Source organism: Choloepus didactylus, chromosome X, assembly GCF_015220235.1.
Source record: "Choloepus didactylus isolate mChoDid1 chromosome X, mChoDid1.pri, whole genome shotgun sequence".
NCBI lineage: Eukaryota > Metazoa > Chordata > Mammalia > Pilosa > Megalonychidae > Choloepus > Choloepus didactylus.
In genome coordinates, this window is record NC_051334.1 from 191325138 (window position 1) to 191343261 (window position 18124).

Sequence of the window (18124 nt, forward strand, 5' to 3'; positions counted from 1 at the left end):
GCCTGCATTTTGGAGCTGGGAGCTTGGCCGGACATGTTCTGTGGCCACTGACTTCCAGCCTACTCCAACCAACTGGGCACCAGGTGTGGGAGGTGAAAGGCATTCGGTACAAGCCCATCCGGACCCATGAAAACTGGAACACAAAGGTCCTCTATCATGTTGGGTCATGACTGCCATTCATGTGCAAGAACATCGTGGCATTAAAGTCAACTCAGAAAACATTTCAGTAGGGGAAGCAGTGGCAGTTCGAGTCATCCAAATAAAGATTAACTCTGCAATTCATAGTTTGTTTTGACTTCTCCTAAAAACTATACCATTTACCTCAAAAAGACATAATAATCTATAATAAAATTCTGCAACTCTTGAGGGGGCAAAAATATCAATGAGTATTATAACTATCCAAAATGGTAAAGATTCTATTAAACTAGGGTATTGCAGAATGCTTGACTGTTCTCTGAAGATCCCCTCCATTACTTTTTCCTTTAATTCTACTTTTATGTAATTTATGGACATACAGACTAGTTCATTTTATTTTGAAATTTCTGACAACTGTACCCCGATTTAGCTTTCTTGATTTAGCAGTAGACAATTTAAAAATAAGTTCCTCTTACATTATTGCATCGTTTACAAACAAGCTGCATATCTCATTCACTTGTGACTTATGGATATTTCTGCTTCTAATGCATTAACAATGCTATTTTAAAAGAACAATTAAGTACACATTTCATGAACAGAATTTTATGGCTGTGAGTAACATCTGAAATCTTCTAATCCAGACTCCTTTTTTCTTTCTTAAAATCCAATAAACAATTCAAAAATGATATAGTTTAGATATGAAGATAGGCACTAAGTATTATGGAGAATAGAAGTCAGTTTGAAGATGTTTAAAACATACACATTTCTCTAGGCTTTCTGGAGGAATAAGGTACTTCACATCCACAAATTTTCTGTATACTTGGTGCTTATTCCTTATAGGACCATTAAAATTCTTTTTTTGTGTTCAACTTTTTGATGCAATTTTTCTAAAAAAAATTCTAAATATTTCTAAAACTACTTTCTTGTCTTAATCTGAATGTAGTGATCATTTCATGTTGTCCCATCAGTACAAACGGCAGTCACTGCACCTGCTATAGACCAACGGTGGGCCTTCTGGCCAGCCCCTGTGCCTTGGCATGTGTTTGCTGTTACCCGAGACCACCCCCTGACCCCCACCATTCCTCTGATGCCAAGCCCAGCTGTGGCCTGGCACTCAGCTCCCGGGAGAGCCCTGTCAGCTTGCAGAAAGGGTCCCCGAGCAGGAAGGGCTGAGGACCCACCCAGCTGCACTGGCCTCACCTGCAGCCTCTCGGGCCCCGTCCCAGACCCCCAAGTTCTGATCTGTTTTAACAAGTTCGAATAGTGCTGATCTAGAGCAGTGGCTCTCAGAGGTGAGCCGCATTAGAGTCCCCACCCTGGGGGTCTGAGGTGGGGCCTGAGAATGTGCATGTCTAAATTCCCAGGGGATGCTGAGGCTGCTGGTCAGGAGCACCAGAACTGGAAAACCACTTGTCTAGCTCACCGGTCACAAGTCCTTCGTACATCAGAGTCACCTGGGGCGCTCTGGAGAACTGCGCACCCCTGGGCCCCCCCAGGGCCACTGGAAGGAGGCTGTCCAGGCGTCTGTGGGAGTCCCCAGGCCCACCAGCACAGGCACTCAGCGCTGTGGGGGGAGCGCTGTGGAGGCACCCAGCTGAGGCGGAGAGGGTGGCCCAGGCGAGCGGTGCTCCCAGGGCTAGGGGGGCTCTGTTGGGGAAATACTGGGGCGGGGCAGGCCCCAGGGGCTTGGGATCAGGCTGCCCGGAGGATCTGTCCCCTGCTGAGGATCCCGGCTACTGGTGGAGCCACTGCACGTTCCCTCCCCTCAGACGGAAGCAGCAAAGGCCAGAGCTACTGGACAACAGGAAGGGCCCAGGCACTGGCCCCTCTCCCCAGCTCGCTCTCCCCACAGCCCTGCCTCGGCCAGCTTGGCCCCAGGCAGGCAGGGAAACTCCTTTCTCGCCACTTCCCTCTCTAGTTCCAGGTCTGTTTCCCTGTCTTGAGGGTAAGGCTCCAAACTCAGGAGACCAGGGGGTAAAACAGCCCAGGCCAAGCCATGCGGGCCTGACCAGCTCAGGGGGAGGGTCCCTGCGTGGCCCCCTTGCTTACCAGGACTCTCTTTTTTTAAAATGCAATTTTATCGAGATACAGTCACACACCATATAATCCAACCAAAGTGTACAATCAGTGGCTCACAGTATCATCTATAGTTGTGCATTCATCACCACCATCAATATCAGAACATTTTCATTACTTCAAAATAAAAAAATAAAAATAAAAAAGAACACGAAAAACATCCCATATCCCCATACTTTCCTTTTATTCATTTACTTTTTGTCTCTATTTTTCTACTCATCTGTCCATACACTGGATAAAGGGAGTGTGAGCCACAAGATTTTCACAATCACAGTCACACCACATAAGCTGTGTGGTGTCTTTAAGAATCAAGGCTACTGGGTTGCAGTTCAACAGTTTCAGGTATTTCCTTCTAGCTATTCAAATACACTAAAAACTAAAAAAGGGATATCTATATAATACATAAGAATACACCCCAGAGTGACCTCTCAACTCTATTTGAGATCTCTCAGGCACTGAAACTCTATTTTGTTTCATTTCTCTTCCCCCTTTTGGTCAAGAAGGCTTTCTCAATCCCATGATGCCAGGCCAGGCTCAACCCTTTACCAGGACTCTCAACCCGATGAAAGAGAGCCACCAAAGCAGCACCCACTGAGAAGCAGGGGCTCGGTTTGCCCAGCTGGTGGAAAAGATAATTGACAAAACCCATTTGCACCAGAAAGTAATTTTGGCATGAACTGGTTGTTTCTAATTTTCTGCTTATATTTCTAAACAAATTCGAATCAAACGGAGTTAAATAATGGAAGAGGTCATATTTTACACACATACACATGACATGATTTTGAATGAAATTGTATTGAAAGTTTATCTAACCTTCAATTTTAGGAGAAACTTGTATTTGAATCATAGACTGTATAGGTCAGAAATATACTCGAAATCTCTCACCTGTCTTGTCATTTGCCAAACACAATCAATAAACTGGAGAAATATAGGGGATCTGTCAGCATCGGCGTGGTTGTCATTGCCATGGCCCACTCGCTGAAAGAAACAAAAGGTCGCACATATTAACATAGGCCATGGAAGCCACATTCAATTGCCTGATGGCAAGAATCATGTCTCATCCGTATGTCCAAGGCCTAACATAATTCCTAGCACGTAACAGACACTCAAAAATGTATACTGAATCAAATTGACTTCCATTACTTTTAGGAAACAAAATTTCAGTCTACTCTATTTTTACATATTGAATGTTTTATCATTTCCCTTTACTCTAGCTGAGATCAAGAAGTTATCAGCACACTTTTCAGTTTGAACGATGGGAGTCTACACCAGCCACCGTACCAAGGCATAAAGTGTGATTAGCATCTCACAGAGTACAGTTTGAATACCAGTTTCTCCCAAAGTGTAAAAATATTTGCTTCCATTTTGCAGAAATGTCAGGAAGTTTGGGGACCAAAGTAATGACTGACAATCCACAAGTTTGAACCAATTCTACTTGAGTTGGTGATCCCAAAAGCTCCTTCTTCAAATGGTTATGGGGTGGAGGCTCATACTAAAAGGTAATAGAGAATATTCTCATACACATAAGTGAGATTGACAAAAACATTGAAAATGTCACAAGTAAAAAAAAAAAAAGCTTACGAGTGAGCATCCTAAAAGAAGACTTCAAATAATATGATGAGAGAAACAAAGAAACATAAAAATACAACACTATTACCACATGGAAAAACTGGATCTATGAAATTGCCACCCGGAAAGGCATAGAAAAGGAAATGACCAAGTCAACGCCAACCCCTCAGAGTAATATTTCCATACTTGCCCTCCATCAGATCATCTGTAGACCCTACTCTGAAGTACTTAAGGGGCCTAGGGAACACTTTCACCTACAGTCCACAGTTCAGGATTCATTCATTCTTTCAACAGACCTTTACTGAGCACCTCTGGAGTGTGCAAGGCACCACACCTGGCTCCGGGAATTTCAACCCCTTTCTTTGTGTCTAGTAGAGGCCAGGCCCTTGGCACACAAGACAAATAAGATACAGTATGTCTGCTCAATGAATTCATTTGTGGTCTAGTAAAGGACAAGGTAAGCAAGCGTCCCAAGGGCTCCAAGTCTGCAATGGACATGGTGGGGGCCCAAAGGAATGAGTGGGCCATCCTGGGATGGGAACGGGGAAGAGTCTCCAAAGTCACAGTCGGGAAGGTGGTCTCGTTTGAGATAAACCTTAAGGGGGGGCAAGTCCTGCCTCCCAGGTGCCGGGGAGGCAGCAGCCCTCTAAGCAGCGGGGATGGCACACAAGCAGGTGGTTGGGCCTGGCTGAGGCTCAGGGGCTAAGGCAGGGGCACAGAGGTGACTGAGGAGGCAGGCGAGGTGGCCATGGGCCAGATCACTGAGGGCCTTGCAGGCCACACTGAGGAGGGGGCCCATGCTTCCACTGCCACTGAAAGGCACTGAGGGGCTCACGGCACCAGATCTGCTTTCTGCCTGACTACGGTGGGGAACACAGATTGGGAGGGGACAGGCAGCAAAGACGCTGCTTGGGAGACTGCCACAACAGTCCAGAGGGAGAGGAGGATGAGGCCTGAATTGAGGGGATATTGGAGAGGATGGAGAGAGGTGAGGAGGCGACAGATTTGAAAGCTCTTCTGGAGGCCAACTGGCAGGACTTGGCCACTGCCTATAGGCGCGGTGTGAGGGTTTGGACTTGGGCAGCTGGGAGTTAAGTATAGAAATGCAGAGTTGGAGTAAGCAGAAAACTACCATTTATCAGGTACCTGCTGTGTGCCAGGCACTGTGCTTCTAAGAAGGTAATAACGGCCACGCCTCAAGGTGCATTTCCCACGGCCCAAGCACACTGCCACACGTGTCACTTAAATGACATCCAAGCTCAACCCTCACAACATCCATGAGGTATGTACTTTATTACTCCCATTTTACAGATGAGGAGATGGGCTCAGAGAGGTTAAGTAACTTGCCCAAAGGCAACTCGAATAATAAGTAGAGGAGCAAGGATGTGAACCAAATTGGTCCACCTCCAACAAAGGAGCCTGAGAAGCCATCAGCGGAGAGGCAGGTGGAAGGCCGGGGCAGGTGGCGGCCTGGATGCAACAGGAGAAGTTCCAGAAGGGGTTCATCCTTGGTCACCCGTGCCTCACATGGTATTTTACTGAATGTATCTAAATTTATTTAAAATTTATTTTCCCTACCAATCTACTGGATTTTGTTTGTGGTCATTTCTAACATACCAACTTTGAAACTGATGTAGTCAAATGCAGCTATCTTTTCAAGTGTCTTCTGCTGCTCTTATGCCAAAAAGGGGAGGTGGATGGGTTGTGGGTTTGGGGAGCCCTTCCCCAGCCCATTAACCAAAAATTTTAAACTCTGATTTAACATTCACATTTACCTTTTTCATCCATGTGACCTTTCATGTGGGGCATGGTATTTGGTCAAAAATCTCTATTTTTCCCAAACATTTAACCAATTATCCCAGCATCATCTACTGCAGGATTCTTCCTCTCCCCAAGATTTGTGTTCACATACTAATTACTCCCTAAATCCTTACTGGGGTTGTTTTCTGGAGGCTCTATTCTGCTGCACTGATTTGTCCACTAGATCAAAATATCACCTCCTCTGGGAAGCCTGCCCTGACTACCCTCTGAAGCCCTGTTCTGACCTAGAGGCCCGCCCCTCAAGCAGGATACAGCTGCTTTCATATTTTTATCCCCTACATGAAGAAATAAGCAAATCATCTTGGCGAGCCAACACTAGATTTTAAATTCCTCAATGGACAAGGATCCATTTAGAAGGTAAAATCATTCCACTCTGGTTTGAAACTGATTATGGAAGATAATTTTTAAAAGGGTCAAGGATGATTCTGAAGTTCAAGCTAGGATGGCTGGGTGGATGGTGACACAAAACTATAGAGGAGGAAGCAATGTAGGAAGAAAGATCATTTGCTACCTTTTGGACACACTGCGCTTAGAGAACCTGCAAGTCATGAAAACAGAAGAGCCACTGAGCTAAGTGCTGCAAAGGGGCTGGCAGGACAAAGACTAGAAGAGACCCAGTGGGCTCTGCAGTTCGAAGGCCTCTGGTTGTCCCTGCATGAACAGGGTCAATGGAGAGGTGGGCCGGAAGCCAGAGCACCCTGGGTAGAGGAGGGAATGGGAGGCAAGGAAGTAGAGAACCTGGTTGGTAAGTAGAAAGAGAGGAAAAGATGAAGGGAGGGCTGTTTAGGATGAAAGATACTAAGTTGACATACTTAAGAGGTAGGCACCCTTCAGAGAGTGGGCAAAGCTGTGAGGCCAAGCGGAGAACACATGCTGGGGCAGGAGAGGCTGTGGGCTCCCAAGGTGCGGTGGGGTGCACAGAGCGGAGGGAGGTCACACCTGAGAATGTGGATTTCTCTGTGGGCTGGGAGGCCAGGGTGGCTGCTACAAGTAAGTATGGCAGGTGGGGTGGGCAAAGAGGGCTTAGAATCATGGAGAAGGTCTGGAATAGCTTCTTGGGGAACAAGCAAGTGACCTGACAAGGATGAAGAGAAAGACTGCAGACCAATATTATTCTCACCTGCTGGGGCTGGAAACCACATCAGTAATGTTCCAAGGGGTCTCATGATTCATTTGCTCCAAATATGCTTAGCAGCTCACATGCAACAAACGGCAGGGTGGCAGGCTCCAAGCCAGAGAATGGCAGGGTGTTGTAAAGGAGACGAACAAGCCAAGGAGGCAAGGGTGCTGGTGAGAGAGGAGCTAGGGCAGACTTGAGAGCAGAGGTGTGTAGGGAGAGAGATGAAGAAGGAGGAGGACGAGGGGAAGGGGAAGGGGATGGAGCTAGGGAGGGAGGGAGGGAGAGAGAATAAGAGAAAAAAACGGGCCGAGTCCAGACACAGGGACCTGGGACGAAGCTGAGAACGCAGTGTTACGGGAAAAAGGGGGAGGGCGGAGAGGAAAGGAACCCCTTCCCCTAACAGCTCTGGGGCACCATTCACGCACTCATACACAGACAGTTAACAAGCACTCATCATGAGCCACGACTGTGCTAGACGTTGGGGATACAATCTCGTACAAGAGACAAATCCTCTACCTTATGGACATGCCATTCTAGCTACAGTGACAGACACTGGAAAACAAATAAATGAGTTAAAATATACAGCATGTAATATTTAAACTCTAATAATTGTATGTTCTAGGTGGGCTTATGAATGCTTTCTAAATATCTAAGGGGTAAATTGAAATAGAGTTACAGAGTAACCACAAAAAATAAACATGTGGAGAAAACCGAATTTTATATGTAATTATGCATTCATGCATTTGAATCTAATATGATTTTAATGTGAAATGGGTTGAATAAGGTATACCTCAAATAATATATATATAGATACACACCCACATACACACACAGCATGTAAATGGTGACGTGCTACAGGAAAAACAAAGCAGGAACAGGGGATAGGGAGTGTTGGGGCAGGGGGTTTCAATTTTAGATAAGGGTCAGGGAAGGCCCTCAGTGACCAAAGACTGGGAGGAAATAAAGGCACAAATCATGCAGATACCTGGGGGAAGAGGTAGCAAGCAAAGGGGAGCAGCAAGTGCACAGCCCCAAGACAGGCGCATGCTTGGCACGTTTGAGGATGAGCCAGGGGTCCCGTGTGGTAGAGGCAGAGTGGCCAGTGAGGGCAGGGAGGAGCTGAGGGACCAGCTTAAGGATGGGGGCTTTTACTCTTAGTGACACAGGATGCCTCTGAAGGGTTTTCACAAGGGAGGGACTTAGTGCTTCCCCACCCCCCCCAAAAGATCTGCTCACATCCTAACCCCTAGTACCTGTGAAGGGGCCTTAGGTGGAATCGTCTTGGCAGACATAATCAAGATCATACAGAGACACAGCGAGGGGAGAAAGCCATGTGACGACAGACGCAGAGATGAGTGATGCAGGCACAAGCCAGGGAGGCCCAGGAGAGAGGCCTGGGACAGAGCCTCCAGCAGAGCCTCCAGAAGGAACCCAACCTGCTGACAACTTGATTTGAAATTTCCAGCCTCCAGAACTAGGAGAGGATACATTTCCATTGTACCACCCAGTGCATGGTACTTTGTTATGGCAGAATTAGGAAACTCATACACTCTCAAAACCTCAATTTCCTCAATGGTGAATGACAGTTTCTGCCTCTATGGTAGTCATGGGAGTAAACGACATGCACCCAACAAGTGCCTGGTGCACAGTTAAGTGCTTACTCAACTGAGGCCACTATGAACCTGGCGATCTTCTCGCCTCCAGTGTGGCCTGGCTAGGCCAGTGTCAGCGACTGGGGATGGAGCAGCGTGCTATGCAAGCTCCAGCCAGCCCTGGCACGTCCACAGCTAGCCTTTACCACGGCCCTGTTAGTGAAGGGCCCTGCCAGCTTTCTCCCCTCTGATACATGCAGTCTGGGGAGGACTAGTAGGGGAGAATAGCCTCTGATGATTCAGAAGTGGCCAGGTGCAAACATTTGGGAAGACCCCATGCTCTTTCGCCTCCCCACAGAGCACAGCCTTCGCTAAAGTGAAAAGAAACAAAGGAGTGAATGATAGTGTTTAAAAATGATGACAGGACACCCCCAGAGAATCTCTTGTTGCTCAGATGGGCCTCTCTCTCTAAGCCCACTTGGCAGGTAGACTTGCTGCCCTCCCCCCTGCATGGGACATGACCCTGGGGATGAGCCTGGATCTGGCATCATGGGATTGAGAAAGCCTCCTTGACCAAAGGGGGAAGAGAAATAAAACAAAATAGTTTCAGTGGCTGAGAGATTTCAAATGGAGTTGAGAGGTCATTCTGGTGAGTGTTCCTATGCATTATACAGATATCCTTTTTTAGTCTTTAGTGTATTAGAATTGCTAGAAGGAAATACCTGAAACTGTTGAACTTCAACCCAGTAGCCTTGATTCTTGAAGATGACTGTATAACTATATAGCTTATACCATGTGACCACGTGATTGTGAAAAATCTGTGGCTCTCACTCCCTTATCCAGTGTATGGACAAATGAGTAGAAAAATGGGGACAAAAAGTAAATGAATAATAGGAGGCAAAAAGGAGTATGTGATGTTTTGGGTGTTCTTTTTTACTTTAATTTTAATTTTAATTTTAATTTTAATTTTTTGGAGAAATGAATTGAATGTGTTCAAGGGCTGATTGTGGTGATGAATGCACAACTATATGATGATACTGTAAACATTTGATTATACACTGTGGATGACTGTATGGTATGTGAATAAATCTCAATAAAATTGACAGGAGCTAAAACTTAGCCAGCCCTGAACCATGGGCCAGGCACCAGATGTCTACAAACTCATTTCATCCTCCCAGCAGCATGTTTTAGAGATGAGGAGACCAAGACACAGCAAGGGGAAGTAAGGAGCTGCCCAAGGAGCTGCCCATAGCTCCCAAAGTATAAGCAGTGCAGAGGGTGTGGACTCGCCCCTTGTCTCTACGGGGCCTGTTCTAAGGCTCTCCTCCCTGGGAGTGCACTTAGAGCCAGCAAGGCTGGAGCCCCATCCTCTACTTTCCACCAGCAAGTCTGAACGGGAACTTCTGGAAGGATTCTGATCCAATGCAAAGACCAGAGGAATCCCAAACAGCTCACCAGCCCCAACGGACTAGGAATGAGCTGCCGCTTGTGCTACAAAGTGTGTGTGTGTGTGTGTGTGTGTGTATGTTACGTGTGACTTCCACACACATCCGACGGAGCAAAACAGTCAAGCTTGAAGCTAATCATCTCAACTTACTAGTGCAAACCTATGTCCAAAGCTTATCCACTCCTTTTCTATGAGAGCTTCGAATCCTTTGATGGTCCGGTAATAATTGTCCAGCATCAGCATGGCCAGGGCTGTGAGCTGGGCTGTCCGATCCCAGCCGTCGCTGCAGTGCACCACCACCGAGGTTTTCCCAGATTCTATTTTGTCAGCAATTCTCACCGCCCCAGCAAGAAGCATCTTTGGAAAAGAAGCCACATTAAATGATGCTACATTCAGTTACTACTACAGCATAAAATGATTCTGGGGAGGACTTCTGAAGTCAAGACAAGAAACAAAACAAGAATGCCAAGCAATAAATTGAGAATCACTAAGAGAATCACTAGAAAACTACAGCATGTGAAAAAATTATAAGATAAAGTACAGTGGTAAATAGGCTCCTTTATTAAAGGGCCACAAATTTCTTTTCAAACCTGATCTGAGGTAAGCACAGTCCCGTTTATCAGAGTCTGGACCCTGCCCACGGCGATTACTTTAGGCCAAAGATGGGACAGAGGCCGAGAAGTCTGAACCCGAAAGCATCGAAAGGACTGGGCTTCTTTACCCGTATGTATTCCAGCCAGTGCGTGCCATCCACGTTGGAGAACCACCGGGCCTCATCGATTGAAGGGTAGATGATCTCTTTGAGCTTTCGGAGTGACTCTCTCATCACGTGAATGTTGTGGATTTCTAAGAACACCAGCTCAGCATTTGGGTAAGCACTTTCACTTTCATACCCTCCACCCTTGGCCTGTTAGAAACAAAAGATACAAATTACTTTATCTGGATTTAACTTTTCTGTTCTTTCCAGTATTGCCAGATATAGGCTACTAAAGAAGCAGCCGATATTCAGAATAAGCAAATTCATAGGCAGAAAGTGGATTAGACGTTACTGGGGCCTGGGAGGAGGGGGAAGGGGGTTGCACAGCATTTTGAATATTTTTAATGCCACTGAACTGTATACTTAGAAGTGGTTATGATGGCAAGTTTTTGTTATATATATGTTGCCATAATAAAAAAAAGAAGCAACCAACTAATCTGTTAATAAATCTCCTCCATCCTCCACCACCATTATCAATTTTTAAACCATTAACAACTGGATCTTAACTCAGGGAGAAATCGGTTTAAACAGGTTCCATCTGTTAGTGCCATCTACCTGAACAAAAAAGGTTGTACCACCACAAAGTTTGTGTCTAATAAGACATTTTGCAAGTCCCAAACAACGAGACTGATTTAAGCCATGTAAGTAACACAAAATGCAAATATAACAAAAAAGGGGGAAATGGCCCAACCCTTGGTGATCCCATAACAAAATATGATCTGCAATTAGCTTATATTTTATAAGGTCAGCATTCAAAACACATCTGTGATGAGAATGGGGGGAAATTGGAGCTTTCATACATTGCCAATGGGAAAGAAAAACAGTTTGGCAGTTCTTAAAAAGATAAACATAGAATTACCATGCAACCCAGTGTTAGGGGTTGAATTGTGCCCCCCAAAAAGATCTGTTCCGGTCCTAAGCCCCAGTACCTGTGAACGTGACCTTATTTGGAAAGAGGGTCTTTACGGAGAGACACACAGGGCAGAGGGTCACGTGAAGACAGTCTTTGCCTAATTGATTCAACAGACAAAATGGTGGGCAAGCAAAGAGAGAGACAAGATTCCAACTCCCAGGCGACACCAAACATAGCCCAAGGGGGTACACTGGAAAGGGATAGCAATGGGCTACTCAGAAAGAATCCAACTTCAGGAGGCAAGGTTTATCCGAGTGGCTTAACGATTTTCAGACAGTATGTAAGAAAACATCCAATGCATCTGCAACGCTATCGAGAATGTACCTTGTTGGTATCAGCAACGCTGTTTTGTCGGGCATCAAAGATGATAAGTTTGTGGGACTGTGCGTTAGCATCCATTATTGTCTGCAGGTATTTTTCATCTTCTTTGCAGCGTTTATCGTTTGGACCCACAAGGGGCTGGCTGCAACGGGTAATTGTTGCCTGACTTTCTGGATGAATCCATGACAACACCTAGTATTTTTAAGGAACAAATATTAGTATAGTTCCTAAAATGCATGTGCTTTAATCATTAGGTAGTGAAAACAAGTTCCCTCCTCAACCACAGTCTCTGCTGCATGTTCCCCCCAAAGGTGAGCTCTAAGAATCCCCTTCCACCTCTAAAATTCTGTGATTCCAAGTAAAACAAAAACAAAGTCAACCCATCATTAGAATCCAGCCCCATTCCTGTCTGATTGCCTAGTGTTACCTGCACTGACAATGACACATATAGCAGGGTGAGGGCCAAGTGCACACATGGTCTCTCAGAAAATCGAAAACTGTGCTGTAATGGTCTCCCTCCCAGGCAGCTAGAGCATCCCACTGAGCATCTAAGGAAGAGTGCATTTTCTCTAGGAAGAGTCATGGAAACCAGTGACGTGAATTAATAAAACAGCAGGCCAACGCCTTCTTGCTACTCCTTTGTTATTCTCTAGTACATTTTGAAAGCACAACTGTCTAGCCAGGTACAAGAGTTTTAAGTCACCCCTGTGCTTAGTAATACGAAATCATCCAGTGCACAGCCAACAGAATGTTTGTATAATAGGTAGTACTTAAGAATCCAAAGCTATTTTCATGCTTTTAGGCTTATTTTTCTACTTTCCACTTTGCTCACTAGGCTCTTTTCTGTCTTGTGTCTTTCCATATTCGATCTGATACAGTATATGTTTCCATCTAAATGAAATGACACTGTCTGTTACTTACAGGGACTCTGCCTTTTGCTCTAAAGGCTGCCACTTTTGAAAGGTCATCGTCTTTTACACTAGTTGGCACAACAATGATGGCAGGGTAGGTGTCACAGAGCTCATAATTACTGTTTATTTTGGATATTTTCCAACTCTCATTTGGCAAGCCCTGAAGGATGTTAGAGAAGGGGAAAGGGTGGGAAAAGCATATTTTAACACTTTCAGAAAGCATTAACCACAATCCACTATAATGTGCTGTTCATTGTTAATTAAAAGTTTAAAAATATATTGATCTAATATAACCTATTACCTTGTCATTTAAAAAATCTAATGAAGCATAAAAATTTCCAAGCCTTACTAAAAATTGAAATGTATGCACTAGAATCCTGGTCCTATACATTCTGTATCCTGTTTACTATATAAAAATGAGAATAGTGCTGTTTTAAGGGTACAAATGAAAATACACATGAAAGTGCTTTAAAAACATGGAAATTTCTTGCCAGTGTCTAAGATAAGTATTGCAAGATGCTATACCAAATTTAAGGTAGAGATAAAGATTAAATGCAATGAAAGTATATCTTGCTGGGATATTTTGAAACTGACAACATACTAAAGAGTCTCTAGATATTCAGAACATTATATCACACTGATTTCATCATGCTATACACTTAAAAAGCTAATTTCTCATTAGTTCTGATGTTTATTCATCAACTCTTTATCAGGACATCTAATAAAAACCATCTGGTTAATTTGCTTTTTAAATCCCTACCCTCTGGAATAAGGATGAAGAAACACGACATAGTCAAAGGATTGGGCAAAAGGGCATCGAGGAGATGAAGAACCCACAACCTTTGTAAGTCATACCTATGCACAATTTGTTTTAAAGATTTCTTCTCCATTACATCTCTAACTGTTTAGAAGAGAAAAAGAGGCTCAACCTATTACTTTCAGTTGGATCAGCAGCATACTTTACCTGTCTCTTATATTCGGCCACTGGATCATAAACTTTCCAGCCATTAGCTGGAAATTTTTCTTTATAGTTGAATGCAAATAGTGTCTGGATACAAAAAGCACAAAAATACATATGTCAGTATTTCTTTTTTATACCAGATACCCAATTTTAAGACTCCTATTTTAATCTGTAAATTTTGAAGTAACCAATTGGCAGTCTTTCTTAATCTTTATACAGAACTGACAAATTTCAAATATTCTAATATCAGGTACCAATAGAGGCAAAAGAGAAGAGAGAGAGAAAAGAAACCTTTGGAAAGAAGAATAATTAAACATAGAATTTTTGGACTGCCACAAATCCATGCAAAAAAAAGTTTATTTTGGTGTGCTTACCTGCCCATTGGAAAGAGGAAATGCGTGTTTGTTGAGGTTTTCAAATATTCCCAGTTTACTCTGTTCTTCCTGTTTATAAGCAAGTCGTAAGTTCCTCATATCCTGTTAAATGAGTAGCATAGTTTATTTATTCAACATTTACTCAGTACCTATGGGCCTGGTACCATGTCAAAAATAGAGAAAATATTTTTATTCATCTCTCATTTTATACTCTATCTTGCTCTAACAACCAAGGGCGATTAACAAAAACACCCCAACAAGATAAAATAGTGGAATGAGGAAATTGGAACAAAAAGGATGTGTGTAGGGAAAAAAAACATCAGATGAAGCCAAGAATACGATTAGTACACAAAAGGTGTGCAGTCAAGTCCTGTGCATGCACTTGCTAAAGACAGGTCACAGAATTAGCTGCAAATTTGTCAGCTGCCAAAACAGAGGCAGTTATAGAATTCCCACCATCCAGGACAGAGAACTGTGGGCTGCTTCTCCCTGGGCTCCCTGGGCCCTCACGGAGAGGACCCGGTGTCATGGCGAGACTGCCGCCCACAGCAACCTCCTTACGGCTGCTCTCCAGGACTGCAGTTCCTCAACTCGCCCCCCAGCACCCGTGAGCAGGAAGGACCCCAGCAAGGCCCACTCAGATGGGGTGACAAACTCCCAGGACAACATTCAGAGCAATGCTCCCCAACCTTCTCAAACCTACACTCCTCTGAGTTAAGCACAAAAAGCTCCTTCTTCTTTAATGTGAAAATTGAAAACAAATATGGCCACAAACAAATTAAAGCAATACTCAGGAAGTAAAAAAGTTGTTGTTATGATATGATGTATGACAGCGAAAGGGGGAAAATAACCTAAATGTCCGTCAATAGGGGGCTGGTTAAATAAACTACAGTACAGCTCTTGGGATACTACAGAGCTGTTAAAAACAAGAAGCAGCTCTCTATGTACTGGTATAGAGGAGTTCCAAGATATATTGCCCAGACGAAAAAGAAAAGGGCAGAACAGTGTGCACAATATGCTACCATTGACATTTTCCAAGACAGACTATGCCGACGTGCACGGGGACAGGCACAGGGCATCTGCAGAGGGGGACATCTGAAACTGGTAACGGGAGTGCCTGCAGGGAGTGGAACTGGGTTGTTCGGCGTGGGCTGCAGGAGACTTACTTTTTAAGCATACACAGCTTTTGTATCTTTTGAATCGTGCGTCACCTGTTCATATCTGAGGACGCCTGCCTAAGTGACACAACTTCCTGTCATGTTCTCTCTCCAAACTATGCTGGCAACACCCTTAGCAACTGACTGGCTGACTGGCTTCTCAGGGTTGCTCAGGGAGAGCAGCATCACAAGCAAGGGAAAGAGCAGGTGCAACGACCCTGCGGGAGGGGAAACCGAGGCCAGCGTGAGCAGCTACAGGAATGAACGAAGGGGAGAAAACCAGAAGTTAGTCTGGTAAGCCAATGGATACATAATCAGGAAGGAGTAAAGGGTTCTTTGAAAAACAAATTCAACTGCAGCCTAGGTCCAACCAGAGAGGCCTGTCCTCAGAGGTTTGATCAAAGCCAACAGACTGGGAAGAATCCCAAGCCAAAATGTGAAAGGGTTCTTGAACAATTCTGGAGGCTGGATCTCTTTCCTGGGTGCCTTATTTAGCTTAGTTTTAATAAACTGTATTATATGAGGTCAAGTCATTGGGAATAAAACATGTCAGTTCAGACTGTTTCTTAAATGAATATTCCATATTAAAGTTATCGCACACATTTCTACTTTACTCACTGGAGGAAGGTACCACACCGAAAATAAGTACAGCTCAAGGTGCAAATTCCACCAATGTAGAAACTTACTCAGGCCTTTACGCACAGAATTTATAGGGTACTGCTGAACCCTCAGAAAGGCTCTGACCATCCACTGGTCTGCAGAGTAGTTTCCAAACAACAAACTGGAAAAAAAGCATTGATCTCTGCTTTCCACTTGATTTCCCCAAGCTCTAACAAACAGTGTCAGCACTTAGGTTACAGGTCCACGGTATTTAGAAATACTTCAGTAGAAAACACAAAGGTTTACATTAATGGGTGACGTACTGGTTTGAATTAGCTGGTATGACATTTGGAAGGGTCTCTGTCCTGCAAACATTTGAGTTACTAACAGGACAAACTACCCTTACAGTACAAAGACCATAAAGAACAAGTCAGAACAAGTTTCCCTTTCAATTTTCATTTGCGGTTGTGTTATACCTTGCACACAATCTCTACACCACAGGAATTGTCTCCATGGCTCTGTGCTCCAATCTTCTCAACTCTGCTGATCACTCCAAGGGGAACATCAAGGACAAAACAAGGGTCCTGGATTTAAAAATCAAGATTAATGCCCATTAATGCCAGTCAACAGAGTTTTCACATTTAAGTCTTCACTGGGTTAAAGAAAAATCATGTCTCTTTACTTTGCATTTCCTCTTTGTCCCAGCTAAGACAGTGAAGTCTGATTTATAGCATGCTTTTATGAAATATATAGCAAGACTACAATTAAAATTCCCCTCTGGCTGTAGGTGGGATTTTAACAGCTTTATTTTCAGGATACAAAATCTGTTTGCAAATTTGCACATCTTAAAACTCACCCTCTGGTTATCTCAGGGTGAAGGGGTTTCAGAGGACTTTTTCCTTTCTCTTTTATACTGTTCTGAAGTATTTTTAAGAATAAAACACATGTTTAAACACTCACCCTCTCTACGTTTTTGAAGTACATCTTAAAGTCCGTCACAGTCAGGGTTCCACTCACTGCCCCCATAAAAGGGCAGATATACAAGACATCTTTAACTGAAAGAAAAAAGCCCAAAGTAGCAACTGTTGCTGTCATCTTGCATCAATAAATCTTAACAACTTTCAAAATATATAGTTGTGATTCCAGTTTTCTAGGAATTTAAACTTGTAAAGAATTATCCCAATTACTACTTTAAATAAAACACAGATGGAGAGTCTTCTAATAAAAGTCACACATCTTAACCAAAACTTTGATTTGCTACTTAATGAGGTTTTAAGTAAAAGGCCTCATAATTAGTTAAAAGTTGACATTTATTCCCAAGTGGTTAAGCTTTTCCCAGTGTGATAAATTAATTATATTCAGAAACATATTACTTGAACTCTAAGGACCCTGGGCTGCCATTTCATAAAGTACTGGTACCGAAAACTAACTACAGCTAAAGACTGCACACGAATGCACTTTCAGAGGAAACCACTTCACAGACGACAGAAACTAGAACCACATCAAGGAAATGGAAAGAGGCCTCTCGGTTTCAAAGTCCTTCCCAGCTTCCATATCCATTTTTACTTTCTTTTTACTAATATCACTCAAGTGCTCACCATGCTTGGTTCCTATGAATCTTAAGAAGCTCACACCCCTCAAAAAGACTTTCCCTCCCAGGAGCATACCCAGCCTCAGACGAGTCCGAGTGGGGCAATTAAAGGTACTGAAGCTGTCATTCGACCAAATCCCCAAAACACTGCCATTACACCGTCTGTAACCACCAGTTACCGAGTGCCTGCAGCTGCTGAGCCCTGGGCGTAATGAGACACAGTTCCTGCCCACCAGCAGCCCGTGACTGTGAGAGACACTCCAAAGAAAATCACCATTATGCTCCAGCCTGATAAATGCCGTAATGAGGATGGAGACACAATGTGATAAAAGCTCTGAAAAGGATCACTTTAACTTGGCAGGGAAGTGGAGGAAGAAGAGAGCAGCACAAGCACGCCATGGCGGCGGCATCTGTGAGTTTCGGGAGGTCAGTGTGGTTGGATGAGAGGGTGCGGGAAGCACGATGGGGCCTGAGGCCAGAGAGGGGGGCAGGGGCTGGCTTGGGCGGGGCTGATGTGGGATACTGAGGTGGTATTATTATTATTACTACTATCATCATCATCACCATCATCTTTAAAAGGAATCCCAGGTAAGAGGGGGTAAAACCTTAAAAACAATTCAGAAATACGTAAACAGTGAAACTTCCCCCATAATCTACTTCCCAAGATGATTACAATTAAGAATCACATGTATGGCCTTCTATAATTGTTATTTTTCTTTCTTTTTGTTTTTGTCCATATTTGCTTTTGCTTCAGTTTTTGTTGTTATTGTTAAGAATTA

At 44.0% G+C, this 18124-nt stretch overlaps 1 protein-coding gene across 5 annotated transcripts in view; it reads right to left on the reverse strand.

Annotated features, from left to right (window-relative positions):
• The window catches only part of MTMR1 (myotubularin related protein 1), a 57238-nt gene that overhangs the window by 12684 nt on the left and 26430 nt on the right, over window positions 1-18124 (reverse strand). For all 5 annotated transcript variants that reach the window (XM_037821087.1, XM_037821085.1, XM_037821089.1 and 2 more), the window contains 9 exons: window positions 16715-16809; window positions 16231-16338; window positions 13998-14099; window positions 13627-13710; window positions 12673-12822; window positions 11755-11943; window positions 10482-10667; window positions 9911-10117; window positions 3097-3189 (listed from right to left, as the gene is read on the reverse strand). In XM_037821087.1, the coding sequence (XP_037677015.1) occupies window positions 3097-3189; window positions 9911-10117; window positions 10482-10667; window positions 11755-11943; window positions 12673-12822; window positions 13627-13710; window positions 13998-14099; window positions 16231-16338; window positions 16715-16809 (1214 nt within the window). The remainder of the gene's footprint in view (window positions 1-3096; window positions 3190-9910; window positions 10118-10481; window positions 10668-11754; window positions 11944-12672; window positions 12823-13626; window positions 13711-13997; window positions 14100-16230; window positions 16339-16714; window positions 16810-18124) is intronic.